The sequence below is a fragment of the Sander lucioperca genome, chromosome 7 (genome assembly GCF_008315115.2).
Source record: "Sander lucioperca isolate FBNREF2018 chromosome 7, SLUC_FBN_1.2, whole genome shotgun sequence".
Taxonomy (NCBI): Eukaryota; Metazoa; Chordata; class Actinopteri; order Perciformes; family Percidae; genus Sander; species Sander lucioperca.
Genome location: NC_050179.1, coordinates 42,889,337 through 42,901,578, shown reverse-complemented (window position 1 = coordinate 42,901,578; position 12,242 = coordinate 42,889,337). Strand labels below are relative to the sequence as shown.

The 12,242-nt window shown below is 39.2% G+C and overlaps 1 protein-coding gene across 1 annotated transcript in view; it reads right to left on the bottom strand.

Annotated features, from left to right (window-relative positions):
* LOC116057569 (UPF0606 protein KIAA1549L-like) overlaps nucleotides 1–10,903 on the bottom strand; it is a 131,676-nt gene extending 120,773 nt beyond the window's left edge. Inside the window, exons 1-3 of the mRNA XM_031310106.2 lie at nucleotides 10,823–10,903; nucleotides 9,886–10,046; nucleotides 3,604–3,775 (exon numbers count right to left, since the gene is read on the bottom strand). Coding sequence (XP_031165966.2) covers nucleotides 3,604–3,775; nucleotides 9,886–10,046; nucleotides 10,823–10,853 — 364 coding nt within the window. The 5' untranslated portion in view covers nucleotides 10,854–10,903. The remainder of the gene's footprint in view (nucleotides 1–3,603; nucleotides 3,776–9,885; nucleotides 10,047–10,822) is intronic.
* Between the last annotated feature and the right edge of the window lie 1,339 nt (nucleotides 10,904–12,242).

The window sequence follows — 12,242 nt, the reverse complement described above, 5'->3', positions numbered from 1 at the left end:
AAATGGCACTGTAGCAGCACTTTTTACCTATATGGTTTGAGCAGTTTGATACTTTCACAGTATTTATATAGCACCGTAACTTGCTTCATATACAAAAAAGACATTGAAAGACAGAAAAGTAATACAAGAAAACACGTTTCTAGACTTGAAATCCATCCAGAAATGTGCTTTAAAGTACAACATAAAAAAGCTTGCTTGAACCTAAAGTTTTTCACTTGAATATCTTCATAATATTTCTTCGAGCTCCCCTATCACAGAACAGTGTGCAAAAGGGATGTGTTTTGATTTTAAGGACTAATGCAACTTGTTTCCCCTTGAGCATGTTAAGGCAAACAAAATACATTTTACAAAAACACTGTGTTCAGTTCACAGCCTGAACATTGTTAGGAGGAGCTGTGAAGGGCGCTGATGGTTGTTAGTATCTCTCTATTTTATTAATTATAGATTCTGGGAAAATGTGAGGGAGATAAGGTGAGAGGGAACACTTTGTCCTCTTCAGGAGCTACTGAAAAAAACAAAAAAAACAAAAATCTCCTGAACTTAATTCAGCTATCTTAATCAGATTAGTGTGTACAAACAGTCTTTGATTTTGAATTTGTGAGTTTGAATTTGTATTGATATTCTAAGGCAGTAGTTCCCAACCTTTTTTCCTTGGCGCCCCCCCTACTTATGTCTAAGAAAAGCTGAGCCCCCCCTCCGAAACCGAAGTTGAGGTAACTTTCCCTTACTTTCTTTTTTGATACAGAGGAGTTATCAGCACTTTTATGTTTCTCCGCCATGTTTCGTTCATAAAATAGGGATGCCGTGGCGGCAGGAAAAACGAGGATGATAGCAGCTAGCAGCTGACCTGATGACAGCAAGGGTCCCAGGTTAAGAGGTCCTGGAGGTTTGGCCTACTAAGTAGCTTGCCTACAAGTTTAAGCGAGAACAAAAATATATAGTTTTTATACAGACTTTTGTATACATTATATATTCTAGTGTATTATCATAATTTGTTTAACATGTGCAAATGTTTGTTTTTTTTACCTCAACCTCAAACCAGATAAAGACTTGCTGTGATCTTTGCCGCCCCCCTTAGGGGTCCCCGGACCCCAGGTTGGGAACCACTGTTCTAAGGCCACATCCACACGTACCAAAACGATCTTTTTTTTTACCCGTCTTCCCTGGTATCGTTTCAAGAATATATGCGTCCAAATGGATCCATTTGTAAATGACTCAACATGCTACTTCATATTCCAGGCCCATAGGTGGCGCTGTTTCTGCTACAGAAATTCACCAAAAAACGGAGAAGAAGAGGCGGAGCAAGTCGAAATATATGGACTTGACGAACACGTTTCGGGCACAGTGTCCGACAGAGGCAACAGAGGACTCCCCTCACGAGGCCACGGCACTTTTCGAAAGCCAAGGTGACCACGAACTAAAAAATATTCGTGGCAAATACAGACGGGCCGTGGACACAGGATGTCGAAGTGGCCAAGGACAGGTAGCTATGCTATTTTTTGAGCTTTGCCAGAGATATGGGGTGGGTCGCCCGCTACACGCTCCATCGATTCAAGCATCGAGATGGGTGACCTGGTGGAGTTGTCGTCCCAGCCCTCAACACCAACAGAGGAGATGCCTGCATCACCAAATTCAACAGAATCCCTCTACTGTCTTCCTCCTGCAGTTTTGAAGCAGCGCCAGGATTTGCTCCAGGTATGCTCATGATTTCAAGCTTAGCTAGCTAGCTATATGCTACAGTGCTGTGTTGTTGTGGGCATTAAGACGGATGCATGTTTATGTAGGTGTGTTGCTTCAGTACATAATTCACAACATAGTTTTGGCCTTAACTTGCCCAATAGTAATGTTCTGCTCTGCTTAATTCTAGGCCAAGCTGGACAGCCACAGAGGGGACCGACTAAAGACGATGTGGAGTGACCTTTATGTTATATTTTCACAGTTTAAAAACTTTACTTTTACTTTTTAATAAAAGAGATTTCTGAAAGTGATTGCAGTCATTTGTTTATTTTCACTAGACACACATTATTCACAACACTTTAGGGCTCAATATCTTCTCCAGCCGGAACACAAAGTTGTAGTCCACCATTGTTGTTGTTATGCGACGTCGTCACAGGATAAGAGGTCGAGCGATTTGTGGCGATGACAACATCGATACGCAAGTATGCGGCTTCGCCGTCCAAACGAAGCCGCGAGGGTGGCGTTTTCAAATTTTTTTCACCCTGGGACCAGGTTTAAAAAAAGTGCGTTTTCAGGCAGTGCATTTACAGGATTCGTTTGGATGATCGGCCAAAACGAAGCAAAACAGGTGCGTTTGCACCAAAAAGCGTTTCCGTGTGGATGGCCCCTAAAGCTTTATTGGATGCATACTGTAGGGCATTATGGAAATACCCAAAAGCTACACAATGTCACGGTAAGCCAGGGCTGTTACACTTGAGTCCAACAGATAAAACCTAACGAGTTAAATTGGAATGTTTTCCCCAGTGTGGTGTCTCTACAGTGGCTGCTAAATAAGAAGTGTGCTCTGTGCGTTGACTGTGCATCTGTAATATGAATGTAACTATTTAAATAATAGCTAAATGCAACAAAAAAACATGTGAAACATGTAAACAGAAAAGAGTCACTTTTTTATGCTAATTATTTCTATAGGTGATATAAATCAGCATATACATGAAAAAATGGACAGAGTGTATATTTTGAGTTAGCATTTGAACTTCAATTAACTATGCATTAATTTAGAAACATTAGAATAATATTATAAATAAGACTTCATTAAATTTAAATAGTTCAACATTTTGGGAAATACGCTTATTCATGTTCTAACCAGGAGTTAGATGAGAAGATTGATCCCTCTCACATATCTGTACAGTAAGTTTGGAGCTACAGCCACCAGCCGGTCAGTTTAGCTTAGCATAAGACTAAAACAAGGAGGAACAGCTAGCCTGGCTCTGTCCAAAGCTAACAAAATCCACCTACAAGCATCTCTAAAGCTTACTATGTCCTGTTTGTTAAATCTGCACAAAAAAAAACAATTTTTCACACATCTTCTTAATTTTACCTTTTTAGGGTATTTGCATAAAACTGATCCCCATGTGTTTCATATCTAAATGTTCAGAACAAACTTGGCTTTCCGTATAGTAAGGACCACATTTTTTCTAGATCAATGTGTAAAGAGATAATTAGGCGCTAAAGCTGAAACGTTGATGTGCGTTTTTTGAAATTCCTCAAATCTCTTTTGAAAACAAACCTTAACTTATGATGTGTTGTGCGAATTGTTTCGGTGCTTTAAAATTAGTTTACGTTTTTAAGTCTTAGGTTCACAGTACTGTAATATATGATTAAAATGTCTGAAATAAATGTTTGTAATATCGCTTTTTGAGGAGTGTCGTCAAACATTGTTTGGACGAGTCAGTGCATCTTTCGTCCTCAGAGGGTTAAATTTGTTTATAACCACGTTAAAGTGGAGCGTTTCTCATGGACACTGGCATTTGAGGAAATAAAACCTTTAATTTGCATTGTGTCTCTTGTGCCTGACTTGCTTGCTCCTTTACATATATGATACACAATAATGTAAAATCACACTATCCAGTAAGATAATAAGCTTACGTTCAGCCTGCACTTGTACAAAGTATCCCAGTGTCAAAGCCATGGTCTGCGAGTCCAGACTGCTAAGGGTCTTGGCAGCGGTGGAGCCAGTGATGGGTGCTCCATTCAGCTGGGCAAAATAGGTCATCTCTGCTGGGTTCTTCGGACCAGGCAGTCGACGCATGCTCACCATCTGGAAGAGGACAAGTAAAGTGTCCAATATCTCAAGCTGATAATGGCATTTTGTTAAAACATTTTATGGTTACATACAAATTACATACAAATACATTATCATTACATATCAGCTCTAGACTAATTTGTTTAAAAGAGTGTCTTAGGCATAGTTTATTTTAAAAATAGAGAATATCAGCACAACAGAGCATCTACAGACTGATTGAACATGCAATCCTTTATATCTCCATACCAAGAGATTAAAATGCTATATTAACAGTGGCCCAATCAAATTTCTGAATTTGCTCGGCTTTGATCATGACAAACCATTTGCTGCAAGATAACTGCACTTGGGGAAGACACTCGAGGATAACTGAGTCATTTGAAATCTCAATTTCCTTTCATCATACATCAAACATTTCTTTTTTTTGACGAACACATCACACGGTTTAATCAAGTCTGGTAATTTGATTTTGTCATAAAAAGAAGGAATGTGTGGGATTAAATGGCTGGATGATTTCTCCCTTCTTTACAACCCAACCACCCACCCCCTCTCTCTGTAAGCCTCTCCCAGTCTCCTCCATTTCTGCAGCCATAAAACTGGTCATCTGTGACTTCCCATTAAACCTTCAGGCTGTGTAAGACATAATGCCCAGGAGTAGTCAATCGTTTTAATTTGCAAAATATGGAACACCGGGCAGGACACATACAGAATACAATTCAGTAAATAATGAAAATCTACTTGCGGAGACTTGAGACCTGTTTACCATGTATTAAAATCATATTTATAATCATTATTAATTAATTTGCCTATTTATTTATTATGTTGAAGGTTTGACAATGTGTGGTCAAAGCAGGGACAGTTTTGAGAACTCTCTTTCTTGATGCAAAGATACTCTGACTCTGTTCAAAGATACTCTAACATGTGATAAGACTTGGAGTCTGCTCCCATACAGCAACCTTTTTAACGTAAAAGAAGTATAACATTTGCTCTACGGAATGTCAACTAATGATCATTTTTATTATCAATTAATCTTCGGAATTTTTTCTCAATGAATTTATTAATTATTTGGTCTATAAAATGTTAGAAAAAGGTGAAAAATGTACATGACAATTTTTAAAGTCCAACTCGATGCCATACAATTGCTTATTCTGTTCCACTAACTGTCCAAAACCCACAGATTAAAGTTAATTCAGCTTAAAAACCAATCTCAGTGATTACTAAATTAAAAAATAGCTCATCATTCCAGCTCCAATCTCAGAAGTCATCGGCTATCAGTCTGATGACTATTTAGCCTCTGGGGGGCAATGGCCAATATTTCTGCGGTTCTTGATTCAATAAACGCTAATAACGCTAGCATGCTACCTCGTTCTCAATAGCAAAGCACTGCTACAACACACACAAGTTCACCATAATCTACAAAAGAACTACTTACATGTGCGCCCTTATTTAGAAGTCTCCCAGCTAATCCTGCCTTGTAACTGACCAAAGTTGTAGAAACAGCCTTTCTTTTACTGTCTATGGAGCTAGCTAGCTGACATGATCTACATCTGGTGGAATCAAAGATAGTACAGAAGAAGAAGAAGAAAAGAGGTCTCACTCTGTAGCTAAAACAGAGACCAGGTGAAAAGAGGATCTGCAGCAGTGAGAGAGAGCACTGTAGTACAACAAAAATATGGTGTTTTTTGAAAAATAAACCATGTAAACCTATTCTGGTACCAGTGTTGGGAGTAACGCGTTACAAAAGTAACGCAATTACAGTAATGTATTCCTTTTTGCTGTAACGCAGTAATATAACGCATTACTAATTAAATTTCGGTAATATTATACTCGTTACAATCTCAGTAACACGAGTTACAACGCATTTTAACGCAACATTTAGTGGTGCATTGGTTTCTTTAAGAATTCACCAACACCGCGACACATTTCTTCACAGGCAAAAAAAAAAGCCGTATTATTTTCCTGTCGCTGTATTCGATGGTTGAGATGACTGCAGAGACAGATACATTTGCGAGATGGATATTATTTTCAGGAGTTATTACGCTGCGTTGAAGTGAGCTGTCCTGTTTCTGTTCCCGTGGTCAGAACCAGAGACAGTACGGACAGCATGTATGTCCCAACAGGTGACGGTACGTCAGCGGCTGACAGATATAAACATGTCAGGAATTAATGTTGAGGCTTGCTACACGTAAATATCGTTGCATTTTTATCAGCCGTGGAGAGTAACTATGCCTGTAGTGGAATGGCTTCGAATGACGACCAAAAACGCTTGTCTTTTACTGTGACCATTTACTGTTCAGTATGTTGCAGTTTTACAAACAAGAAAGTGAACAACTTGAGCCTGACGGACATGTTGCATCTCAGTAAGCTAGCAAGAGTAGGCTACACAACAGACAACTTCCGTGTAGCCTACTTCAAAATAAAAACACTTCCTGTGACGGTTCGCAGTAAAACTAAATTACTGTTAAATAAGGTTGTGTAGGCTACCTTTTCACAAATCAGGTGTAAATCAAGTACTGTAAATAATGTTAATAGTGAGTTTTAATCACACTATAATTGAACATTTCCTTTAGAGTGTTTTAACCTAAACAACATGAATTTCTTATTGAAGTGCTATAAACAAACATTTTACAACAATGCCGTACTTTTAATTGAGTATTTTCATTTTCTCCTACTTGCCTATTATACGTTTTACTTATCTATTTTGTATAGCTTTAGTTACTTTGCATATTTATATTAATTATACAAAATATGAATAATCTATGATGTATTAAAGTGGATAAAGAGGAGACTTTATATAAGCATAATATGGCTGCTTTAATATATCAGTGAAACAAATTGAAAATGTTTTCCATACAGAGAGGACAGATACCGACCAAACAAAAATTAAACAAGCCACAACAAACTTATTACGTTAACGGCAATAAGTTTGTTGTGGCTTGTTTAATTTTAACAAGCCAGCTAAAGTAGCTGATGCTCTCAATAATCATTTCATTGATTCAGTAGAAAATATCATCAAGTATTTTTCCTCTGAATATAAGAATACCTATTGCCAAGTCAGACAGACAGAACCAGCATTTAATATAGAATATATCACTGAGGCAGATGTTATGAGAGTGATTCGATCTCTGAGGCCATCTCGAGCGAAAGATGTCATTGGTATGAACACTATAATGTTGAAAGACCTTTCTGAATCATTAGTCTACCCAATTACGAAAATTGTTAACCTTTCATTTGCTCAGGGATTGTTCCCAAATGTGTGGAAATTAGCTGCAGTCTTTCCTGTATTTAAAGGAGGTGATCGATTGTCCATCTGCAACTACAGACCCATTAGTATCCTGCCGGTGTTTTCCAAGGTGGCCAAAAAACTTGTCTCAGAACAAATGACAAATTATTTAAATACCAGTTCCCGTCCTTTACATCCAAATCAATTTGGCTTCCGTATTAATCATTCAACAGAAACAGCCAATTGCTATTTCGTTGAAAAAGTCAAGTCACTGTTGGATCGAGGAGGGGTTGTTGGTGCTGTTTTTCTAGATCTAAAAAAAGCCTTTGATACCATTAATCATGAAGTTCTTCTATCTAAATTACAAACGTTTAACTTCTCCGCAGGCACCATTAAATAGGTAGAATCTTACTTAACACATCGGACTCAGTTTGTTAGAGTTAGGAATCATCAATCAGATGTTATTTCCATGTCTGCAGGTGTCCTGCAGGGCTCAATCTTGGGTCCACTTTTATTGTCTTTGTATGTAAATGACCTGCCAAATGTTTGTCTTAATGCCAATACCCAAATGTATGCAGATGACACAGTACTCTTTGTACATGCTGACAATGCAGCTCAAGCAGCTGATCTGCTAACAAACTCAATGCAAAAGATAACAGAATGGCTAAATCACAATTGCCTTCAGCTGAATGTATCCAAAACTGTATGTATGTTTTTTAGTAAATCTAAAAGTCGCTGTGCAGAACCGGATGTAGTCGTAGCAGGGGAGAGACTACAAGTCGTCTCAAATTTTAAATACCTTGGAGTATACATTGATAACAATCTTAATTTTAAATCACATATTAAGAAGGTTTGTAATCGCATTAAGTTCAATCTGGCAAACTTTAGACATGTCCGCAATTGCATGTCAACAAGGGCTGCAATGATGTTTATGCACTCAATGATTTTATCCCATATCACCTACTGTTTGACTCTCCCTATATAAAAAAACTCTTAAAGTACTTGACAGGAAACCCATATTATCATCATTGTCATGTTTTAAAAAAATACAATCTTTTAAGTTTCGAAAATTTGATTAGATATACGGATCTTTGTCTTATGTACAAAATTCTACATGGACTGGCTCCTCATGTATTGAGCCAGTTTGTAAACACAGTACCAAACGCTTACAGATCTACAAGGAGTGCAGCAAGAGGTGACTGCATTGTCCCGTTGAGGAAAAGTGCATTCGGTCAAACAGCTTTTTCAGTCAGCACTGCTCGTGAATGGAACCTCATTCCAACTCACATTAGAAATTTTAAAACATATGTTTCTTTTAAATTTAACTTAAAGAAGTGGCTAACAGGTAATCAGGACTGTCGACATTACATGTAGACACTAAATTTTGCTGCTACTTTGTCTCTCCTGTTCTGCCCGTTTGTGCCACTTGTGCTATGCCTACGATGTTGTTGTTACATGGACTGAACGTTTAGCTTGTGTGTGTGTGTGTGTGTGGGTGTGCTGGTATTGATGTTGATAATGACAATCTGTTATTGTTTATATGTTGATTTTGTCATTTTTTAAATTTTTACATTTATAGTTAATTTTACTGTACTATTATAATCCTTTTGTCTTTTTAGGTGTGATATTGTACTATCTGTCCAGGGACAGCAGATGTAAAATAGCCTTTTGGCTAATTCTGGCACATTTTACATTTTCATATGTATTATTAGTGTGCATTGTCCCTGTTAAATAAACCTGAAATAAATAAATAAATATACTATATGTCACTATGTCCCCCATTTTGGTCCAGACTGAAATATCTTGATACATATTATTTAATTAACATAAATTCAACAATCCAGTGCATTGTTGTGATGCAGCTGCCAAACTAAGCAGCATTATCAGGGACACCACACACCATACTACCATGGACACTCCCTGTTTGAACCACTGCTGTCGAAAAATGGTTCAGGGCAATAAGATACCTTACCAATAGTCTATATCCACTACCTTCCACTTCCAGGATTGCCCCGTTGCCGCCAGAAATTCCGCTGTATGTCTGTCTTTTTGGCCGGATGTTACATTTTGCTTTCTTTGTGTTGGAATTTTAAAATCCGGTAGCACAACTTTTGAATGTAAACGTTCAACCAAAACAAGTTCCTTTCCGAGGCTATTCTGCAGCGGCACTGTGGCTCCGTGCGGCGCCTAGCGCAATTGTGATTGGTTTAAAGAAATGATTGGTTTAAAGAAATGCCAGTAAACCAAAGCCTGTTTCTCTCCCATCCCAGAATGCTGTGTGGACTAGCCAGACCCTCCTCTGCAGTGCTGTGGAGGAAGGTCTGGCAATGCAAGACTACCGCACCAATAGACTGAGGAACAGCTTCTTTCCCATAGCAACCTTCCCTGCCCAACCCCAGAACAGATTACAACACACACACACACACACACACACACACACATTGATTCTAATTGGCACAAAATATGGTACAGACATGCATAGTTCACAAAAAAACAAATCCTAATAATTTTTTTGGTGATCTCCTGACTTTTTATCTAGTGCCATCATCAGTGCAAAAATGCCCTTTGTATGAATTTGTTTATAACCAACTAATGACATGCCCATGTATATCAGTTGTGATTTTAACTACACTTTTCATGCGTGTAAGCATGGTTACTAGCTATGTTGACAGGACAATGCTTATTGTAGGTACAGCCTCAAAAGAGCTGCTGATTCTAATAATCTGGGTCCATATCATAAACTTGCAGAGGTGAAAACTGTTAAAATAATTTTGTTAGCAAAGATGTGGTCACAACTGGTTCTTTTACTGTAAAGCAAGTAAATGTACAAGTATAAACACAATCCTGCCATCACCAACACTGGTAATACACACAATGACAAAAAATAAAACCCATTCCCACCCACCTGTACGGTGTAGCTCCCTACGGTGGTGGCCCGCCGAGATCGTGCCGTCTGAGGGCCCTGCCTGCCGGCCACCAAGAAGAGCTCAGCCAGCCGCTGCTCCATCAGGTTGGCAAAGCTCTGGTAGTTTGCCTCCAGGGAGGAGCTGTCCACATCTTGGATCACTGTGAGGAGCGATGAGAGAGGACAGAGGAGGGATTTCAGGGGTAAAGAGGTGTTCAGTCAGGCAAAGAGGGGGCAAGAGAGGAGACAGGTGAAGTTATGGAGAATGATGTAGGAACGACAACATGAGGCAGGACAGGAGCAGAGGGAGGGAAGGAAAAAATGGATGAGAGGACAGGATGAGTGAATGGAAGGAGAGTGTGAAGATTGAGGATGTGAGAAAATACCAAAGGAAGATCATTTGAGGACAATATTGATATTGAAGAGAACAAAGGAGGAAAGAGGGTAAGATAAACATGAGACAGTAGATGAGTGTGATTGCATCAATCTTGCTCCTAAATGCTTATCTTACTGGAGGCTTAAAGTGAGATAGAGCAGACAGACAGACTTCACACACACACACACACACACACACACACACACAGACTCACACACACAACAGCATCATTCACACCCGGTTGTGATGTGATCTCTCCCTCTGCCCCAGTCAGGAAGCTGTGAATTATACATCAATAGGGTTTTCCAAGGAACAGAGCAGCTAAAGACACTGAGCACAGAGAGCACAAACAAGGGAGAGAGGGGGTGGGGGGGGTGGGGGGTTATGACAGGGAGGGCTGCAGGAATTCTGCTGAATTGCACAACAACGTGTGCCGGGGCATTAAACTAACTGCTGTTTTGTCCAATCGATGCAGCTCTTGATTACTGTTGATCACCCAGTAGCACTTTCGCGTGTTTGTGTGTGTGTGTGTGTGTGTGTGTGTGTGTGTGACCAATTTACCTGTTATCACCCAATATTTCTTGGTTGCCATTGACGTGTTGAGATTATGGTATTCAAGGGCTGAAAAGAGAGAGACAGAGAGAGAGAGAGAGAGAGAGAGAGAAAACGTTACAGGCATTTGCCAAAACCTTGCACTCATACTTCCTACTCGCCACTTTCCACATGTTCATACAATTTTTTATAATAAACTATTTAACCAAGATCGTTTATTTTATTTTGAGTTTATCAAAATGTTCATACAAAACTGTCTGCAACGTGTTCACTGACAACTTGTTTCATTTGCATTCCTACAACATTCACTCCTGCATGCAACTAAAGCAAAATGTTTTTTTATTGTTATGTTCAGGCACTCACATTTAAAAATAACCCTAACAACCCATGGGATGCAAATCCCAGTCTCCAGTGTCAAAGTACTGTGCTTTGTAAGGCCACTATCCACCCTGACCACCTCTCTATAACTTCTGTACGGTACAAAACACTTGTTTCATTCTTTAAAAAATGTTGTCGCTAAACATAATTCATTGAGCAACTATGTTTCCCTGAAAACATATTTGACAAAACACATTAGTAGTATATAAACGTAATTTTTAGGAGAAAAGGTTGCTGCACACTACACATGGCAGTCATTACATATCCAGAGACCCAAAAAACATTCAGTATACTTTGTTAAAGTGATACCTAACTCCAGGTTTTGTGTGTGTTCGGGCTGCCCCTGAAATGTTAATCATTTTAGAAGCCTCTAAGTCGAATCACTGCACCCCCCCCACCCAATCAGTAGCTAAGTTTCCATCCACTTGTCAATCGAATTACCTTAAGTTCGGTTAAAAAAGTCATGCGAATAAAGCTGGTGAAAGTGTGTTTCCATCCAACGGCTTTAAAGCGAATAAAAACCTGTGCATAATGACGTCACATGCTGTTTTACGGTCAAATTGGTACATCGAATTGATTTGAGACATTTTAAGGTGTTTCCATTCATTTTCGCACTGAATCGCAACATTCAAGCAAACATTTGCGAACAAAGTTTTGCTAGACAAAATGGATCGCGCCATCTACCAACAAATTATCAAAATTGCACAAGTTGTAATAGTGCTTATGTGCCAGCTGATAGCGACATATCAAGCTATAATAAGAAAATGACGACGCTATCAACACACTGCTATGATGATGCAGATGCACGTAAATGCCCGACGACAACGGAGGCGGCCTGTGGTGTGAGAATGACACAACAACAACAACAGTTCTGGGAGATCGTGGTTCAGAGACACTTCACGGAAACCCTTTGGTTGAAGCATTTTCGGATGACCAAGACAAAAAGTCTCTCGTCTCCTCGTTCGTCCACTTACATCTGTCACACCCGCCATGTGATCTGAGCGGAAATACTGGGCGGAAATGAACTAAAACTTCTTCTTCTTCATTTTGT